We start from the raw sequence: 22,034 nt of genomic DNA, 5'->3' as shown, positions 1-22,034 counted from the left end.
AACAAGGGAGGATTCAGACAAAGAGAAAATTAGAGGAGGAGAATGACATATATCTCATTCTGGCTAGAATAAACTTCAAAGCACAAGCAGAAAAGAATAGAGCATTTCATTTCTTGCCCCCAAATCCTTAAACCTCTCTAATATCTATGGAAAAGTTTTAATTTTTTATCCTAGCATTAAAGACTCTTTACAATTTGGACCCAAATTATTTTCCCAACATTATTTCCTACTACCCTTTTTACAACTAGGAGAAATACATGTGGCTTTAGCATACCTGCAACCCACTCCCCACTTCGACAGTGCCTTTGCCCCAATCCTGACTGAAGCAGTAGCCCAAAGTGGCCATATTTGCATCTCATGGTCTTGACCCCCAGTCAGTACTGATTAAATTGGACTGCTGATAAAACACGGACAAATTCGTATGTAGGCTGAGACAATCAGATTCCCAGGATTTTTAAACAGAAGACTTAGAGATCAAGTCAAATGACGGTAAATGCTTGAACTGATAAATCATGTACAGTTGGGACAGCTGTATAGGGCTTTTGCAGGTAGAAACCATGCACTAAACAGCTAAGAGGCAGAATAGAGATGAGAAAAACCAAGCATCCCCCGAAAGGCAGAGAAACCATTATTCCAGGTACTCTGTAGCCCGGGTATACTTTATTTTCTATCTTCAGAATGTGCACAAGATGCCTACTACATGCCTACAATAAACCCTTCTTCACTTAAGGTAGCTTAAGTTGGCTTCTGTTCCTTAAAACTAATTAACGTATTAGCCAAACTGTACTCTTTTTCACACATTCCCTACTTTCTTGCCTCTATGCTCTGGATAGACACATATATATCTTACCTTTTACAGTAAAAACTAAGTTGGTAACACATACTTAGAACTGTAATATACCAAATTTAAAACATTTCTAATATGGGGATATATGGGGATATACATATAGCTGACTCACTTTGTTATACAGCAGCAACTAACACAACAATGTAAAGCAATTATACCCCAATAAAGATGTTAAAAAAAACCCAAAACATTTCTACTTTTGTGCATCAAATGACACTATTAAGAAAGTATAAAGACAAGCCATAGAATAGGAGAAAATACATAATTTGTTTCATTAATTAGAAAAGCAAAAGAAAATATTTTACTTCACAAGTGGAAAAAGTATACTTCAAAACTGTCAATGGCATTAAGGCAATACTTACAAAGTTCAACATTTCTTTTACATTATAACATTGTCGGTTACAGATGCTGTATTATGGATTTTACCACAACCTATATAAGTCAGTCCTTTAAATATGGACTGTTTTGCAAACACCCTGTTAAAAAGAGTTGTAGGCTTCACCAAAATTGATACAGCTGTGCCTACTCAAAGATGACCAAATTCAAGGGTGACAGACCGCCAAGTCACTGACTTTATATAATCCTTCAGAAGAGTACCAGAGGTGAAATCATTTATGCTTGTTTACACTAACCTCAACTATTTACACATTATGTGTGTCTAAATAATTTGCCTGGGCATGAATCTATTACATCTAGAATATTAGAGTACTTACTATAGTTAACATACAAGTGAACTTGCTTAGTTGGCTTCCTAATGTATTTCAGCTATGACTCTCCTCCAACGTTCAATTCTTCAGTCCTATCTTACGTTGGCCCAACTGATTTCTCTCCTACAGAAACATCCCTCAGAGAAAGGTACCAAAAATACTTTGAGAAATCATACTATTACTCCCAGAGTGATCACTCCAAAGGTTCCAATCATTTGACTATGTAAGTTCTCGCACTTTTTAAAAAGTTTTTAATCCAATAAATCTTTGTGTTCCTATATATGGCTCCATATATATGGTTCATATATATGGCTCTATGTCTCTTTGCAAAGATAAAAGAGCAAAAAAGACGTTTCATATCTGCAGAGAGTTTGCATCTTAGTAGAAAAGACACATACATACAAGTAATTATGAAAGTCTCAATACTTTGTCTTTACCTCACTCAATCCTCAAAAATGGGTGATGGGTATACTTCCTCCACCCACTTTTATGAAGCAATGTATAGAACTTGTGCATTGGACATACAGACTTGATTTTACCACTTTATTCTCTCAGGGTTTTCCCTGAAATCGTTTCCCTTCTGCTCCACAACAACTACAAACTACTAGGTATAAAATAAATAAGATACAAGTATGTAGTGTACAGTACAGGGAATATAGCCAATATTAATAACTTTATTTATTTTTTATAAATTTATTTATTTATCTATCTATTTTTGGCTGCGTTGGGTCCTGGTTGCTGCGTGTGGGCTTTCTTTAGTTGTGGCGAGAGGGGGCTGCTCTTCCTTGCGGTGTGCGGGCTTCTCATTGCGGTGGCTTCTCTTGTTGCGAAGCACGGGCTCTAGGCGCACGGGTTTCAGTAGTTGTCGCACACGGGCTCAGTAGTTGTGGCTCGCGGGCTCTAGAGCTCAGGCTCAGTAGTTGTGGTGCATGGGCTTAGTTACTCCGTGGCATGTGGGATCTTCCCGGACCAGGGCTCGAACCCGTGTCTCCTGCATTGGCAGGTGGATTCTTAACCACTGCACCACCAGCGAAGCCCTATAGTAACTTTAAATGGAGTACAATCTATGTTGTACACCTGAAATTAGTATAATACTGTAAATCAACTATACTTGAATTTAGGGGGGGAAAAACTGACCTAAGAACTATTCTGGCTCTTTTCTCCCCTCATCAAATTCCTTACAAAACATGGTAGACATAATTTTTCACATCACTCTCCATTTTCGTATCATCCCACTTCCCTCAGAAACAAAAATCAGATTCAAAGTTTACCTTCATTAAAGCTTCACAAAAAAGCTACTGGTATAAGCATATGTCACTGAATCTGTTAGCTACCCCTTCTGACAGGGACTGAATTTAATGTAGTTTACATGAATAATCTGGATATCACACTTTAATAAAGAGCCTGACAAGTACAGGTAAACTACCACAAATGTATCCAAGCCCCAGTTTCTCAAGTCCCAAAACATCTGCTACACTGCTACAAGAGTCACTGTTCTAAAATGCAATCCTAAGCATGTTGCCCTAGTTTTAAAAACCCATCAAAGGTCCTATGGACTGCCAACTCTCACAGAATCTATTCAAAATGCTTAGTTCTGTCACATAAACTCCCTCATAATTTAGACCCAACCTTTGTGCCTCGGTTTTTGACACTCTACCTCACCTGCCCTAAGGTGAGGTCATACTAATAAGTCTCTACAGTTCCAAAAGTGCTGTGCTATTTCATGTATAATTCTGCCTATGCTGTCGTATACCTGTACTGGCTTCACCCTCATTCCGATCCAAACCCTCCTCATTGGTATTAAAAAAACAACAACAAAAAACCAAGCATTCATGTCTCATCTACTGTGCAGAGTTCCCTAACATCTCATCCCAAAGTTAATCACTCCTTCTTCAGTGCTGCTAATGTACCTTTGCATTTTCTTTTATAACACTAATCAGGTAATATGGTAAGTACTGATTTATATGACTCTCCCATCTTAAGTTTGTTAATAAAATATTTTTAATCTAATTCCCTTAATGTCTCATATATATATATATATACACACACACATATATATATGTATTAAAAAATGGGGCTCAATAGCATCTGTTGAAAGAATAAATGGTAAGAAAATCGTAAACTAACTCATAAGAATTGTATATGCTTAGCTGGGAGGATCCAAAAACAAAAAAAAAGATTCAGTAGCAATCTTATGAATTGTAATTATGTAAAAGAACTGACTTGTTCTTTGTGGCTTTAAAGGGCAAATTAGGACCAGGAACATTACAAAGAGATACACTGTGCTTTGACATAAAGAACCTTCTAACAATTAATACCCTCAATAGGCTGCATTGAGGAAACTGAGCTCCTTGTTAGTGAAAAAATTGAAGCAGAGGCTAAACCACATCTATTAGGTGCCTAAACTCTCTAACAATAAAGAGGCAGACACTTAGCGCTAGGGTTGTTGTTGTTATTTTTGTTTTGTTGACATTTTGCTCCTCTGACCACCTAGAAGTACTTCCTGAATTGAAGGTATACATGATAGAACCTATCTTCAGCAGCATAGTTGAAATACCTCTCCTGACCAAGGTAACTGTCTTTTTTTCCACTGGGTGTTATGACGTTTCCATCAAATGGACAACTAAATCAAAAGATTTTGGTGGCCTCATACAAGAGCAAAACAATCTTACCTCCTCATTACAATGTATAGCTAGTTATTATTTTAATCAAGAACATTTTATAGTGGTTACCTTCTAAAATTTTTTCTTCATGCAGTATAATTCTCAGTTATTTTGTTAGTATAACCAATTTTGAAAGTTAATCCCTGTCCTAGTACTGTATTCTCGACAGCATTAATGTGCTTCTGGAAGTATATCACAAAGATGGACATCACCCTCTAGTTATATGTGCAGTTATTGTGCTGGTTACCCTATATAATAATTGTCTATCAAAAGCTTTATTTTTTAAAAAATTATTTATTTATTTATTTATTGCGGTATGCGGGCCTCTCACTGTTGTGGCCTCTCCCATTGCGGAGCACAGACTCCGGACGCGCAGGCTCCGCGGCATGTGGGATCTTCCCGGACCGGGGCACGAACCCGTGTCCCCTGCCTCGGCAGGAGGACTCTCAGCCACTGCACCACCAGGGAAGCCCCAAAAGCTTTATTTTATTAGTCTTTAGATAACAAATTTTGGTGCTCAACACCCAATTAAGAATCACAACAAACCTTTTGTTTTCCAAACAACACCCAACCCCCATTGGTACTAATTTTAGGTAGTACCAATGAAGTTAAAAAGTCAATTCAGCAGGGGTGGGGTGAGGAGTGTCAAGGACCATGTAAGCAAAAAAGCAACTTAAATTTTATCACTTTTCAAAAACACAGAAACTACTTATTCAATTGAGACCTTTTACCGATTTAAAACTTTAATAACTTACTTCAAAACTTAAATTTCTACACAGTATATCTTCCTGATAATGAACAATTTTCTTCTCATGGGTGAGAGATTTAAATTGTTTACTAGATTTACCATGGTGCTTGTAGGAGAAGTTTGCCTTTTAGCACTTGAACTCAAGTAAGAATACATTCTGTAAAATTGTATATTGCATTTATCTTACACTTTGATACATGCACTTTTTAATACATGAATCTATCATACTAACAACCTAAACTTTTAAAGTCTAAATTAAACCTGATATACACAACCTGTCATTAAAAAATATTTCTGCTGCAGGATATAACCTGTTAAGAAGCCATGAGGGGATGGGGATATTAGGGAAGTTAAGAAGAAGAGGCACAGCAGCTATCTTTAAGAAGTTGCCAGAAACATCCACAAAGGCATTGAAGTAAGCAGAATAGAAAAATAAATATGTAAATAATCTGTGCCAATACTCTGAAGCCCACAGGCCAAAGTACAGAGCTAACTTCCAGCTAACATTTATTCTCTCCAGCAATTTTTCTCTATACAAACCTCTTCAAACTCATTCTCTAACAGTCTCTCTCTAACAGAACCTCCACACCCTCCCAATTTTATCTTCTTTCTTACCACCTTAACTGGAATAGTATAGAAACAAAGTATTTATCTTTAGTTTTATTTTATATTCCCTGTCCTGCTTTTAGAAAGCAGGTAATATGAGCATTTTATGTTTTTCTAATAATGACAACAAAAACCAATAAACTGTTATAGTCTTTGAATAACTTTTCCCTGGGACAGCACAGAAAAGTATTTCCCGTCCTTGACTAGAAAATGACTACAAACAGTCTAGATGAAAACCAGATTTGGAAATTCTAAATAATGCCCAGTGTATGACGGGTAGTTGTATATTACAGTATTGGGGAAAATATGAGAACACAGCACAGAATTTGATTTCAAAACTATCATGTTCAGTTCCAAACTTAAAATGTTTTAATCTGTGAGGTTAGAGACGGGCAGAAGGAAATATTTTTTAACCAAGAAATGTATCCCAAAGTAAAATTCATATTAAAAAGAAACTAAAAAGCAAAATTCAAAGGTAAATTAAACGCATTACCAAGTTTACTCTCAAACTAGCTCTAAGTAGGAACGTAACTTATAGCTTGGTTTCCTAGGTAAACTTCTCTTAATTGCAGGAAAGAGCCTGCTGAAACCCCAGACAGTCACATGGTTTTTCATCTTTCTTGTTTTGGCCACAGAAATAAGAAGTGCAAGAAAGGCTGAAGCAGCAAATTCTGGAGGGGAATAAGCCATGTACAACGTGCAGGAGTTTTTCTTAAAGGCATGGAGAAGAATTACAACTACCCAGCAGGAAGACAGGAAATTAATACCCTTTTTGATAAACTATAAATAAGGAGAAGTAAAGTTATGACTCCATGTTGAAGAGACCTGAGTAAGGTTTTGTGAATTAAAGTTTTTCACAGAACATATAAGCATGGCTATCTAAACTACATAAAATGAAAGCAAAAGACCTTTCCTACTAATAAAGAGGAAAATAAGATTTAATTAGGTAGAGACAGTTTCTTAACCTAGTGAAAGTTAGCAAAATACTTGTATATTTGTTTTTTTTAAATTATTAATTAATTTTTTGGCTGTGTTGGGTCTTCGTTTCTGTGCAAGGGCTTTCTCTAGTTGCGGCAAGCGGGGGCCACTCTTCATCGCGTTGCACGGGCCTTTCACTGTCACGGCCTCTCTTGTTGCAGGGCACAGGCTCCAGACGCGCAGGCTCAGTAGTTGTGGCTCACGGGCCTAGCTGCTCTGCGGCGTGTGGGATCCTCCCAGACCAGGACTCGAACCCATGTCCCCTGCACTGGCAGGCAGATTCTCAACCACTGCGCCACCAAGGAAGCCCCTACATTTGTTTTTATACCTGTTCTCTACTATATCTCTACTTATATTCATCAATTACATAGTACCTAAACATGACCCAATTTTAAATCAATACAGCAATCTAAACTATAAATGTTATGTTGTACCTTCTTTCAGTTATTACCTGAGGAGACCTGCCTATCGATAATTTCAGCTGACACTTGAACAACGCAGGGACTATGGGGACCTACCTTCCACACAGACAAAAATCCCAGTATAATTTTACAGTCTGCCCTCCTTACCTGTGGTTCTGCATCCAGGGATTCAATTAACAGAAGACAGTGTAAGACTGTAGTATTTACTATTCAAAAAAATCCACATATAAGTGGACCCACGCAGTTCAAACCCCTGTTTTTCCAGGGTCAAATGTATTTCATTAATTCTAGTGTGGGAACCACCTGCATCAGAATCACTTGAGAATCTCTGTTAAATACCTGGATTCGTACCAGGCCCCACCCAAGACCTACTAAATCAAAAAGGGGGCTCAAGGAATGTGCATTCTTAACTCCCCACAGCCCCACACCACAGGTGATTTTAAGCACTAACGTTTAATGATTACCGTCCTAGGGTCTAAGCAACTAGCAACCACCACACCCTGGGGACAACGTTTAGTGTAGCTAACAGGGTTCCTAGGAATAAATAAGCCACCTCAGAAAGGATTGGCTTTCCCTTTCTGAATAATACATTCATTGATGGGTAACAGCTGTATCACCTCAAAATCTCCAAATGTCTTCACTTTTCCTCAAAGCTTTCCTACCACAAAATACTAAGTATGAAATGTATGAGTAAGCCAAATTAAACATTTCATGAATTTAAACTTACAAAGTTGTTTCTGCCTGTCGTAAAAGTTCCTTAAAACAATAAAAGATGCAAACATTTTAATCTTTCTCAACATTCCCTCCTTTCAGTTTCTTCTCAGATCTGCTTTTTAGGCAAAGCTTCACTACTTCTGGAAATTTTATATCACTACACCAGAGTCCATTTTGACACCCATCCAATCCCAATACAAATTATTTAAAAATCTGCTACAGCAACTGTGCAATGTTTCTTCTGGGAGTACAGAAAAAATTCATTCCAGTCTCTCCCTTTCTTTCAACCAGTTGATTTCAGTGATGAAGTTGGGGAAGGGACTGTGGAGGTCTTCTGTGGTATGAATAACATTTGAATCCTCACTATATACCAAATAATAAATACAAGGCGCTTAGTATATTATCTCATTTAACCCTCATGACAATCCCATGAGATAGGTATCACTATTACCCCCATTTTATGGATGAGTTGCCTAAGGTCCAGAGAGGTCAAGTAACTTGTCCATAATTACACAGCTAGTAAGCTTATTCAAAGCCAGGCAGTCCAACTCCACAACCAGCATCTTCTTTTTTTTTTCGCGGTACGCGGGCCTCTCACTGTTGTGGCCTCTCCCGTTGCGGAGCACAGGCTCCGGACGCGCAGGCTCAGCGGCCGTGGCTCATGGGCCCAGCCGCTCCGCAGCATGTGGGATCCTCCTGGACCAGGGCATGAACCCGCGTCCCCTGCATCAGCAGGCGGACTCTCAACCACTGTGCCACCAGGGAAGCCCACACAACCCGCATCTTTAACCACTACATTATATCCTACAGTTTGAAGATGCCACCTGCCAAAAGCAAGTCCCCTGAGTCCAACTAAGTAGCGGTTGTGGATTCTGGAGAATCCAATTTTTTTTTAATGTGCTTTTAGGTGATTCTGAAGTACAACAAAGGCTAGGAACAGTTCTCCCAAGTGGAACACCGGCAAACTTTGAGAAATAACTCATGGTCTGGAAGTTAAAAGTCTCAAATTCCAGTTCATTGATTAACTAGAATTTACTTATTACCCTATTCCTACTCCAAAGAAATTTTAAAGAAAAAAAAATCTAGAATTTTCTAAAGAAAAAAAATGAGAGCTGCTGGTCTGTCCTCTCTGCATATGGGAAACTAAACAAAGATCACTGATGTTTAGCATGATTACTCTGAGGCAGAGTTAGACCGTTACCGAAGAAAATGTTCAAGGTAGAATTTAGAGTTGAAGGGGATATTTCTATCTCTGGCAACCTTCTCATTTTACAGATGAAAAAACAAGCTGTTTTTTTAAGCATCCTCTTTAACTTGGTTCACATTTGTAGTATTTAGCCAACAAATATTTGAGGTCTACAACAATGAGTACAAGAGAACTGTGCAATATCACAGCGTATTGGAGCTGAAAGGGACTCTGAATCTCCTAATTTCACAGATGGGTAAACTGAAGTCTAGAAATTTAATGATTTGCCCAAGATCACACAATTATTTAATGGTAGAAGAAAAGACACTACCTAGGACAAAAGCCAAGTTTCTTATTTCTCAAGACAATAGTATTTTCACTACACCAAAAGCTATGTTTTTGTTCATAAACTTTTTTTTTTTTTTTTTGCTGTACGCGGGTCTCTCACTGTTGTGGCCTCTCCCGTTGCGGAGCACAGGTTCCGGACGCGCAGGCTCAGCGGTCATGGCTCACGGGCCCAGCCGCTCTGCGGCATGTGGGATCCTCCCAGACCGGGGCACGAACCCGTGTCCCCTGCATCGGCAGGCGAACTCCCAACCACTGCGCCACCAGGGAAGTCCCATAAACTTCTTATAATTCACAGAAATCAATGTTTTAGCTCCAAACCCTAGCAATCATATCTATGTCTAGTTACTGATTTTTTTTAATTCATTAACTATCTGACTCTGGGCAAATGAGTATAAAATAAAAAAATAAACCTTACCCGTTAGGTCACAGGAATATTTCAAGAATCTAAAAAAAACCTTATAGGGTTTCCCTGGTGGCGCAGTGGTTGAGAGTCCGCCTGCCGATGCTAGGGGACACGGGTTTGTGCCCCGATCCGGGAAGATCCCACATGCCGCGGAGAGGCTGGGCCCGTGAGCCATGGCCGCTGAGCCTGCGCATCCGGAGCCTGTGCTCCACAACGGGAGAGGCCACAACAGTGAGAGGCCCGCGTACAGCAAAAAAAAAAAAAAAAAAAAAAAAAACAACAAAAAAACTTATAACAAATAGGTACTGGTTGTTAAATCTAGTAAATGTTGCTCCAAATAGTCTGAACTGAAAAGCTTTAAAAACCATTGCTCTAGATCACCTGAAGAACTCATTACCATGTCTAACTCATTTCCAATACTAAATTAATACCACCTAACTAGGTGATGGCTAGCAAATAAAAGTTGTGACAAATGTACCACAGTTATGTGATGCTGCCAACACAGGGAACTGGGTGAGGGGTATGCCAGAACTCTCTGTAGTACTGTTGCAACTTTTCCATAAATATAAAACTATTCTTAAACAAAAAATATTTTAAAAAATGAAAAGTAAATCTCTATGCCCATTTTGAACAGTTCAGAAAATTTCTACCAAACAAGTTAACTCCAAGTTAACATTCAAACAATAGCCTGCTTTGCTTATTGGGGCTTAGTGTTAAAATGTTAATTTAGTTTAGCACTTCAAAATAATATGTTTGGGGACTTCCCTGGTGGCGCAGTGGTTAAGAATCCGCCTGCCAATGCATGGGACACGGGTTCGAGCCCTGGTCTGGGAAGATCTCACGTGCCGCAAAGCAGCTAAGCCCGTGCGCCACAACTACTGAGCCTGCGCGCCTAGAGCCCGTGCTCCGCAACAAGAAGCCACCGCAATGAGAAGCCCGCACACCGCAACGAAGAGTAGCCCCCACTCGCCACAACTAGAGAAAGCCTGCACGCAGCAATGAAGACCCAAAACAGTCAAAAATAAATAAATAAATTAAAAACAAAAAGCAAAATAATATGTTTGGGCGATTAAAACTACCTTAGTCCCCCAAAATTGGAGTTTCCTAGTACTTTCTAGCTAATTTATATTCAGATGATCACATCTCTAACCATGAAGTCCTTGAACCAATGCTGGATTTCCAATTGTTTAGTATAGATATCTAGGGTTTTGCAGTTGGTTGGTTTCTTTAAGAAAATACTGGATCTGAGAGGGGAAAAAGGGTCAGAAACAGGGGAAAGATACAAAAGACTCTTCAGCCATTAGCTCCTCAATCTAATAATATTATAATGGGTAGCTTCACAACACTAAAGGACCCTTATTTTTATTCTAGAGCAAATGATTACACATTCTTTCCAGCTTTTCTAAAATTTTAAACACTGTAATTATATTAATATACAGATATTAATATATAAGTAATGTCCAAGAGAGTTTCATTAGTGAGACAAATACTTTAGTCTTTATTTTTACAATCTCTTGTAGTAACAAAAATTTAATGTTTACAGCAAGATATTTCTTCATTCTCCTTATAATCATACCACACCTGTTTTAAAGAACTGCTTGTTGTGGGGAGCTATAAAAATCTCTTAAAACTTATCAGAAGTTTGATATTTTGCCTTTTCTTTATTGAGATGTTAAAGAAGGGAGTTTTTGAGAAACTGGTCTTAAAACTGTAGTTAAACAAATAAAGGAGCCCTATCTGACGGAGGTCAATGATGGCTCAGTCAGGTGAATAATGATTTCATCAACTAGTGTTCACCAACTAAATTCTGAGTAGGAGAGAAAATTTCATAGTTTCTGAGAAGCTTAAATTAAGAAAAATTATAACTGTTAGAAAGTTTTTATTCTCAATATCATAACAAAAAGTATATTCTCAACAATTTTCATATTGGGGAGATTGGGACTGCCTACATACGAAAAGAAATCACTAAATGAGCCTTTCTAGTCTTCCCTGTTCAGCTACTCATAATAAAAAGAGCTCCGTGAAAATAATTTTGTGCAACAATGTTTAGGAAGTTTCAGAGTCGATAATTACCGGGAAAGCTACATGAATCTCTATGTCCCAGAATCTATAAAATCAATCTATAAAGGTCTATATAGATTCCACAATCTATAAAGTCTATCTTTTCAGATAAAAGAAAAAAAACCTTCAGTATTTTTCCCCTACCTTAGCTATGCCCTTTTAAGTCACTGAATTCTTATGATTCATCTTGAAAATTTTGTAAAAAACTATCAACACTACCAGGAGACACAGATAGATACTTGCGTGTTTCTAAACAACAGTAACTGCCAGTGCAATCCAAACAAGCCTCAAAAGTATTAAACAGCCTTTAAAAAATTTTTATTTTATATTAGAATATAGTTGATTAACAATGTTGTGTTAGTTTCAGGTACAGCAAAGTGATTTAGTTATACACATACATGTAGCTACCCTTTTTCAAATTCTTTTCCCATTTAGGTTACTACAGAATATTGAGCAGATTTCCCTATGCTATACAGTAGGTCCTTCGTTATCTATTTTAAATATAGCAGTGTGTACTTATCAATCCCAAACTCCCAATCTATTTATTTAAAAGGTTTTTAAAAATACACCTATTAAGAGTGTATCGACTTAAAGAATAAACCACTCTAGTCTGAAAACAATTAAGACATGAATTTGCTTAAAGGACACATAAAAATGGTTTAAAGCTACTTCACTTTCAAAACAGAGTAATAAACAGATCCTTGAGAAACGAAGGCTAGCCTGAAAACACAAGAGATTTGCTTTTAAGCTTTCATCTTCTTCTCACTGCTAAGTTGGTGATAGTGGCAGTAGTGGTACTCACCTAGCATTTCAAAACTTTTATAGACAGGAAAGGGCTAAGGATCTAAAGGAATGTTACTTCTAGGCCTCCCGTAATCAAGTCACCATAAACACAGAGAGATGCCCGTGTGAAGCTAGGGCAAGCCCCCAACAGGGACTGAAATAGAACTCACCTCATCTAGAAGGGAGGGCAAGCAGGAGATGATGAGAGCTGTCCCATCCTGGACCAAATGCCTTTTTCTCCTACATGATTTCTACCCTACTCAATGAAGCCCCTGTCAATGATGTGTCTTGATTGAACATATTTTTGTAGTAATAGATATGCTGCTATAAAATGGTCCCCTCTCTTTACTTGTAAAAGGTTAAAACAAACATGAAACTATTCTTTCAAACTATTTCTGTTATAAATTTTTTGCCCAGTTAAGAGAAAGAGAGGAAGTGGAAAGGAGAAGGGAATGATGGAGATAATCAGGTGGGAAGGAAAAGAGTCACAGGTAAACAGAAGTTATAATCAAATTCCTGGACTGAAAATCAGAAATCCTGGTTCCCAATCCCAGCTCTGCTATTAGCTAACTAAACTCCTCTCTTTAGACAGTGAGATTCCTCACCAAAAAATGAAGTGAGGGAAGGGGCTGCACCAAGAACAGGAATACATCCTAGAACAAGATATCCCCAAAGGAAGGCCTCATCTGGGTTTCAGAATTGAGAATCACAACTGTGCACAGGAAGAAAAACCACTCTTAGGTTGTAGGGATAAGGGAAATTTCTGATTATTCTCTTCGGGGATGGACGATTTGTTCAAAATTACACTACCTAGAGAGGAGTAAAAACAGAGAGTCTGTGCAAGTTGTCACTTCAACACAATCTGAATGGGATTCTTCATACTAGCGCTAGGTACTGTAGATTCAGAAATAAACATCACAGTCTCTGCCTTTAAGGTGTTCAGAATCCAGTTAAAGCTTTGACTAAATGCTAAGAGAAAAATTATGCCTCTGTCTGATTCTGCTCTTTCCCAAGAATGTTAAATGAAGCAAGCAATGATGCTTAGAATCTTTTTTTTTTTTTTTTTTTTTTGCGGTACACGGGCCTTTCCCCAATGTGGCCTCTCCCGTCGCGGAGCACAGGCTCCGGATGTGCAGGCTCAGCAGCCATGGCTCACAGGTCCCACCGCTCCGCGGCATATGGGATCTTCCCGGACCGGGGCACGAACCCGCATCCCCTTCATCAGCAGGCGGACTCTCAACCACTGCGCCACCAGGGAAGCCCCATGCTTAGAATCTTGACATTCAGATCTCAAAAATGAAGCTTACAGAAATTAACTTCAGGGGACCTAAATTTACTGATTTCCTACCCAGTGCTCTGCTACACGTGAAAAGTATATCATATGAATGTCAACTACCATGCTAATTAAAGTCCTATTAGTCTACAGGTTAAAGAAATGTTCTAAATTATATAAAAATTCCTGCCTACTGTCAATAATATGAAAGCCTCTTATAACAGATTTGCCTTGTTATTATTTGAATATTGCAATACATATATAATGTATCTGTCTTCAAACTTAATCCCCACTAGCCTGCACTCCACCTCCAAGTCAGGGACCAAGCAAGTACTCTGGGTATACTGGTTGAATTAGTGCTCTCCACAGCCCCTTTCAGGTGTAAAACTGCCTGACAGGGCTTCCCTGGTGGCACAGTGGCTAAGAACCCGCCTGCCATTGCAGGGGACAAGGGTTCGAGCCCTGGTCTGGGAAGATCCCACATGCCGCGGAGCAACTAAGTCCGTGCGCCACAACTACTTAGCCTGCGCTCTACAGCCCGTGAGCCACAACTACTGAAGCCTGTGCGCCTAGAGCCCGTGCTCCACAGCCAGAGAAGCCACCGCAATGAGAAGCCCATGCACCTCAACAAAGAGCAGTCCCTGCTCACGGCAACTAGAGAAAGCCCCCGCACAGTAACAAAGACCCAACGCAGCCAAAAATAAATAAATAAATAAATTAATTAAAAAGCACTTAAGGTGTGTTAAGTTTTTTTACTTGTAACCTTGTGGAACTTTTGGGTGCTTATTGGTCATGTTTTTATGTCAGCTGTCAGGCAGTTTTATTTATTTATTTATTATTTTTGGCTGCGTTTGGTCTTCATTATGGTGTGCGGGCTTCTCATTGTGGTGGCTTCTCTTGTTGCAGAACACGGGCTCTAGGTATGCGGGCTTCAGTAGTTGTGGCACACAGGCTCAGCAGTTGTGGCTGGCGGGCTCTAGAGCGCAGACTTGGTAGTTGTGGCGCATCGGCTTCACTGCTCCGCGTCATGTGGGATTCTCCCCCGGCCAGGGCTCGAACCTGTGTCCCCCACATTGGCAGGCAGATTCCTAACCACTGCACCACCAGGAAAGCCCCCTTAAGTGCATTTAAAATATTGCCACTACAAGCTTTAAGTATATCTTTGCAATTGTAGACACAAATACAGATCTCACTACTATATATGTTGTCCTACAAGTAACACATAATTAGGATTTCCCAATCTTGACTTAAACAACTTCATAATTTATTCGTAAATTTATACAAGCAGGAAAAATAAGTTAATAACGTAGAAAAAGGAGTAAGAAATATTAATCAGAAAACTGTGCCTGTGTGTCTACAAATATGCACACTAACTGTATAATCCTCTAAAACTTGAGTCGCATTCCTTATTTCGTTTACTTCTGGTTTTGTCAAGATCCCTAAAAAGGGAACAAAAACACAAGAGAAAGGAGAAAGAACTTTGAAAGGGAGAGTTTTACAAGTTGGGAATACTTTCCTGTTTTCCTAGAGACTTAAAAAAAAATAAACGTGTCAAAATGTGACCCAAAAGAAATTGCTTTTTCATTAATGTACATTAAAATGAGTATTTTCTAACGACATATTTATCCCTATCAAAGTCCCACTCTGAACCCTGCAGTGTCCAGCACCGTAATTTAATTTCAAGAATAGCAGGTCAAATCACATATACAACATCATAAAAAATTAAAAAGAAGATGCTTTAAAAAGGTAGAGGCCAATCTGATAAAAGGAAAGAGGGATTTTCTACATAAAGCGCCATAGTAATTTGGCTTAAAGGCCAGGATCAAATTCTAAACACCAAACTGACGGCATTTTAATACAGGCCACTGAAACAAGCTGTTAAAGGCTATGAAACACAACCACCTCTACTTTCAAGAATTCCCAAACTACTTGAATGGGTTTAGACTCCACGCAAATAGCTCTCCAAAATGACTTCCCTTTCTCTTTCACAACCGCACCCGTACACACGCACCGCACCGCCCCGCCACCCGCCCCTAATTCTTTGTAGTACATGGGGACGAGGAAGGTGGTCTGCTTTTCCGGAAGACGGAAAACTGTAGGTAAGGCACTAGCACGCCGGCCTGAAAACACAGAAACCAGGTGTGAATGGCAGGTAGACCGTCCAGCGGACAAGGGAACAGAAAGCCTGGCTCCCCGCGCTCACAACTTCTCCGATACACAACGCAGACCTAGTTCCTCTTCCCCCGGTGAAAAATCAAAGCTCAATCCGGACGCCAGAGAGAGCCTCCACGCCGCTCTCCGCCAGCTCCCGGCCCGAGCCCTCCCCGAACCCCGGCGCAGTCTGCGCTGTACCTGGCGAAGAAGTCGGCGAAGCCGCCGCTCCGTCGAGCCCGGGCCGAGGTCCCCGCGGGGCCCTGCTCCGCGGCAGGCGAGGGCACCGGCGGCGCCGACGGCGGCAGGTGGTCGCGGGCGCTCCGGTGGCGGCTCACCTCGAATGTGTTCCGAGAGTTCAAGTGAACGTCGGAGAAAACGAGGCGCGACTCGGCGCCGGCGCCTCCGCTAGTCCTCTCGGCCGAGGTGACCGGCGACGCGCCCTCCTCGGGACCCCCGGGGCCGGCTCCCGGCTGCTCCAAGTCCTCGCTGCCACTGCCGCTGCTGGCCGGACTGCCCCCCGAGCCGCTGCCCGCATCCTCGGGCCTTTTGGCGTCCGCCGCCGCCAGGCAGCAGCTCCGCAGCGGGTCCTCGAGCGGCGCGGCCCAGTCGGACGGGCTGCCCGCGCCGTCCGCGCCCTCGTCGCCAGGCCCCTCCGGGCGGAGGCGGCGGTGGCGCGGCTCCCGGCCGCCGGCGTGGGCCAGGTCGCGATAGTCTGGGCCCGGCAGAAAGCCCGAGTCCCCGTTGGTCATGCCTCCGTGCCGCGCCGCGCGGACATCCGCCGCTTCCGCGCCGCGGTGCTTGGAGCCCGCGTCCGGCGGGCAGGCGTCCGAGTGCGGGGCTGCGGAGCGCGGCAGAACGCGGGGCTGGCCGGCGGGGAGCGGACAGTAGCACAGCCCGGGCTCCAGCTGCCCCCCGGTCTCCGCGAGATAACGCCTAAGGAGCTGCTGAGGCGGCGGCGTCTCCTCCTCCTCTTCTTCCTCCTCCTGCTCCTCCGGAGTCTCCACAGCGCCGGCGCCTCCGCCAAAGCCGTCCGTGGCCCGAATCATCTTCCCGTCCAGGCCTGCGGGCTCGGGCGCCGGCACAGGGAGCAACTTGGGGTTTCTTCCCGAGCAGGTTCCGGCATCCTCCGGACCCACCATCTGGGGCCGGGTGAGCGCCACCCGAGGAGGCACGGGCTCGGTCCGGGAAGAGCCCTGAGTGCTGGGGCAGCAGCGGCTGCCGCCGCACCGTTCCCAGACCCGCCCCTCCCTCCCGGGAATTCGGGCTGTTGCGGGAGGGCGGGCACCCGCCTGGGCTAGCGCACGCGCAAAAGCCAGACCGGTCAAGCCCCGACCTGGAGATTCCACGAACCATAGAGACGGTAGCTAGAGAGACCCGCTCCGTGACACTCCAACTGCCAATCTGGGATCCGGCGTCTGGATGACGGAGGCTGGTTGGCCCACGCGGAACGTGACTGTCCTTACAGAAGCACGGGTATGGCTCGCTTAGCAAAAATGCACTTGACGTACTTAATTTATGGGAGTAGAATACAGTATGTTAGATGTTAAGTCCTTCCAGCTCTAATTGGTCGCTAGTCGACTTTACACTTTTATATCCACCGATCCATTGCCACAATTTAGGGTTTCTTCGCCTCAGGTCAAAACTCTTCCTTCTCCACTTCATCTTCCCCAATACTATCAAAGTTATCTTTTTTATCTAAGACCACGTTTCATCACATCACCCTCTCTTAAAGATTTCCATTATCACTTAAGGAGAAAGAGGAAGTAGAGTCAGGCAGAGAGGGCTATTGAAATAATTCCAGCACCCCATGAAAATGGATTAAAATGGGGTGATAAGCAATGAATGGAAATGAAGTGTAGAAATCACCAGATGTGATAATTGAGCAGATATAAGGAGTGACTGAAGAGGGAGGAACCAGCCAAATTACTACAAAACTCTTGAGACTGAAACTGATGTGGTTTGAAGAAATAGGGACTTGGATTGTTAATAACTTGATTAATAGGAGAAATATATTTGGTAAAGTAAGAATATCCAGCATATAGAGTTCTAAATCTTGGGTTAGGGCTTCGGTTTAGAGACGCAGATTGAAGAGTCATCTGCATAATGCAACTAGGTGAGTCATGAGTAACATCATCTAGGAAGAAAGACTAAAGATGGAGGTGGGACAGAGACTCAAAGGTGTCGCTATATCAGCATGGACAAATAAGCTGTATTGCGAGGGATTAAAGAGGCACTAGTTGTGGATAAAATGAACTGGCAAATATAGACAGCTCATTCTAGAAGTATGTCAATGAAAGGACAGTAGTAGGAGAATGGGGAATTAGAGGAAGCAGCATTGTCAAGCCTTTAAAATATATATACGCACACACAAGAGTGAATGTAACCTATATATGGGTACTAAAATGTGTAAATAAAATGGTCATCCATGTACCTAGCACCCAGTTTAAGAAACGTCAAGTGTCTTTTATAATGAGCATTTTTCAAGGCCCTAAGTAAAAACTAAGTGGCTAGGGCACAGTTAGCAATACATTTAGTATCAAGATCTTTCAGAAGAAATGACCTCCAAGACACAGGTGGAAAAGCTAATATAGGAAAAGAGAAAATATTTGCAATTCATATACATAAGGGTCTACTATCCAGAATATATAAAGAACTCAACTACAAGAAGACAAACAACCCAATTTAAAAATGAGTAAAGGGGCTTCCCCGGTGGTGCAGTGGTTAAGAATCCACCTGCCAAAGCAGGAGACACGGGATCCAGCCCTGGTCCAGGAAGATCCCACATGCCGCGGAGCAACTAAGCCCATGCGCCACAACTACTGAGCCTGTGCTCTAGAGCCCACAAGCCACAACTACTGAGCCCACGTGCCACACCTATTGAAGCCCGCGAGCCTAGAGCCCGTGCTCTGCAACAAGAGAAGCCACCGCAATGAGAAGCCCGTGCACTGTAACGAAGAGTAGCCCCCGCTCACTGCAACTAGAGAAAAGCCCGCGCGCAGCAACGGAGACCCAACGCAGCCAAAAATAAATAAATAAATAAACAAATACGAGTAAAGGACTTGACCAAACATTTCTCTGAAGAAGATATGCTAATAGCTGTTAATAAGCATATGAAATGATGCTCAACATAATTAATCACCAGGGAAATGCAAATCAAAACCTCAGTGAGATAGCACTCACACCCACTAGGAGGACTATAATCAAAAAAGTCGAAAATAACAGGTGTTGTAGAGGATGTGGAGAAAGTGGAACCCTCACACATTGCTGGTAGAAATGTAAAATGGTATAGCTGCTGTGAAAATGTTTGGTTCTTCCTCAGTAACATAGAATTACCATATGACCCAGCAATTCTACTCCTAGGTATATACCCAAAAGAATTGAAAACAGATGTTCAAACAAAAACTTGTACATGAATGTTCACAGCTGCACTATTCATAAAAAACAAATGATGGAAGCAACCGAAATGTCCATCAATAGAGGAGTGGATAAACAGAATGTGATATATACACACAACAGACTATTAGCCATAAAAAGGAATTAAGTACCAATACATGATACAAAGTGGATGAATCTCAAAAACATTATGCTAAGTAAAAGGAGCCTGACACAAAAGGTCACATATTATATAATTCCATTTATATGAACTGTCCAGAATAGGTAAATCCATAGAGAAAGAAAGCAGATGGGAGATTGTCAATGGCTGGGGAAACGGGAAAAATAGGACAGGAATGCCTCATGGATATGGGGTTTTCTTTTGTGTGATGAACATGTTTTAGAACAAGATACAGGTGGTGGTTGCATGACACTGTGAATGTACTAAATGCCATTGAATTGCACTTTTTTTTTTTTTTTTAGTTTAGTTTTGGCTGCGTTGGGTCTTCATTGCTGCGCATGGGCGTTCTCTAGTTGCTGAGAGCGGGGGCTACTCTTCGATGCGGTTCGCGGGCTTCTCATTGCGATGGCTTCTCTTGTTGCAGAGCACAGGCTCTAGGCGCGTGGGCTTCAGTAGTTGCAGCACGCAGGCTCAGAAGTTGTGGCCCGTGGGCTCTAGAGTGCAGGCTCAGTAGTTGTGGCGCACGAGTTTAGTTGCTCTGCGGCATGTGGGATCTTCCCGGACCAGGGCTCGAACCCATGTCCCCTGCATTGGCAGGCGGATTCTTAACCACTGTGCCACCAGGGAAGTCCCAAATTGCACGGGTTTTTGTTTTGTTGTTTATTTAAGACCCATTTATTCTCTAGTTCTGCCCACACGGAGACACCCTCCTTGAAAAGGCGTTAAATCCTTCCCTTCACTGCAACACCTTGTGCTGAAAACACGTGTTCCAAGGTTTCAACTACGAGATCCACATTCTTAAAGCACTGATTCTTAAACCTCATCTAGATTTCTCCCCTTGGATGGGGGGAGATGACCCAAACACAGCGAAGAACAGCTCAGAACTGTGGGCTCTGCTCGCCCAGAAGACTTTGCAGCTCCCCTGACCACTCGGCTGGAGCCGGGATTAAGGCCCTGAGACAAGGGGCACCTGCTGGGCTGCTGCCACCACCACCGGCCCCCAACTCCTGTCCTCTTCACTAGGCTGGCTGTTACCTCTAGTTTCCCTGGAGTTTGGGGATTCCAGATGGTCTCTGCTCACACTTCTGTATCACGCCTGCTGCCTCAGCACTGCTGATCCACACAAAAGTTATTTGATAAGCCTGCAGGTTCTTTTTCATCAGAGGACATTCTCAAGGCCATGACTTCCCCCGGCTCCCCACTGCCCTTGCCGGCAGACTGGACGTGCGTGGCCGCCGTGCTGAGTCGCTGAGTCGGGCACAACACCCTGGCTCCACTCCGGCGCACTCTCCTGGAGAACTGAGGACCGTGCCCTGGGTTCATCAGCAGGATCTGTCTTGAAGCCAGTCCTAGAGTGACAAGAGCCACACCTGCAGGTCTATTCCACTGACCAGCCGCACAGGACCGAGCTGGGCCCACGGACCTTGGTCTGGATTGTGTTGGCTGGTCATTCTTGCCTGGGTTCACAGGCCAACAGCCGCCGTCCTTCCTCTCCTGCTCATCACTGCACCAGCGGCTCACTCCTACCTGCTGCTGTCACACGCCTGGCAACCTCGTGTTCCGGGGCCAGCCAAGAACTGAGACCCCAGCAGGCCCCTAGTTCCCAGCAGGCAAAGTCCCCATTAAATTACTGCTGCTTAGCCGTGTTCTCGAGGCTTCCGAGCCGGGAAAGTGCGGAGAGCATGGCAAGCCGCGGCGCCCCCAGCCCTGGACCCGCGATGCTCCGCCGAGGCGCCGGAACCTCGCCGTACCACGCCCCCCCAACACAAGCGACCTCTGCGTCCGCCTGTCCCGCGGACCCGGGTGCGCCTCCGGCCACCGCGACCCAGGACGGAAGCGCGGGGCGCGGGTCTCGGCCGGCGGCGGGCGCTGGGGCGGGCGGGGACCCGGGCTCTGGCCCCGAGGCTGCGCGGACCCGCCAGCCCCACCTCCGTCCCCGCCGCCTGGAAAAAGCTAAAATTGCACGTTTTTAAATGGCTTTATTTTATGTGAATTTCACCCCAATAAAAAAATTTAAGTTAATGTAGGAGATATCTAGACATAAGTATAGCTGTACAATGGTAAAGATGAGGGTAGCTAAGAGAATCTAATCTCAATCGTCTGTCTTTTCAACCTTTTTCCTCTATGCCTAGAGAATTTAACCTTGCAATTTTCTTCCTGCTGTCAAACCTTCCCTAACTTATTAACTTATTTTTTTCAAGCAACCACTCTATTTCTTCCTCTGTGAAATCATACTCTTTTAAAAATACAGTTTCTTCAAATTGTTTATTTTGTTCAACTCCTTTCTCTCCCACGGTCAATAGAAGAAGGTTTTATGAACCATAATAGCCCATACAACCCTTCTATTTTATCAGTGCAGACTTCAAAATTGACACATTTATATTTTGTAACTTTGTCTACAGTAATATGTATTGCATAATAAACAATGATAGTGGTTCTTCTTAGTGATTAGTGGTTATATGTCCCACTTTCAACAATAAAACTTTCCGACTTCTCTGATAAGTAGTATCATATCCTATCTTACAAAGAAAAAAAAACTTCTTTCAAGGTGTAGCATATCCTTTCTGTGGTCCTTAAGGGTCTGACAT

The 22,034-nt window shown here is 42.6% G+C and overlaps 1 protein-coding gene across 1 annotated transcript in view; it reads right to left on the bottom strand.

Annotated features, from left to right (window-relative positions):
• Nucleotides 1–17,131, bottom strand: part of TBC1D12 (TBC1 domain family member 12) — a 95,470-nt gene extending 78,339 nt beyond the window's left edge. Inside the window, exon 1 of the mRNA XM_082673241.1 lies at nt 16,092–17,131. Coding sequence (XP_082529367.1) covers nt 16,092–17,032 — 941 coding nt within the window. The 5' untranslated portion in view covers nt 17,033–17,131. The remainder of the gene's footprint in view (nt 1–16,091) is intronic.
• Between the last annotated feature and the right edge of the window lie 4,903 nt (nt 17,132–22,034).

This window comes from Grampus griseus (assembly GCF_964374135.1).
Source record: "Grampus griseus genome assembly, chromosome: 16".
In the NCBI taxonomy this organism is placed as follows: Eukaryota; Metazoa; Chordata; class Mammalia; order Artiodactyla; family Delphinidae; genus Grampus; species Grampus griseus.
Note: the sequence above shows the minus strand (reverse complement) of the source record. Positions and strands in the feature narration are given on the sequence as shown.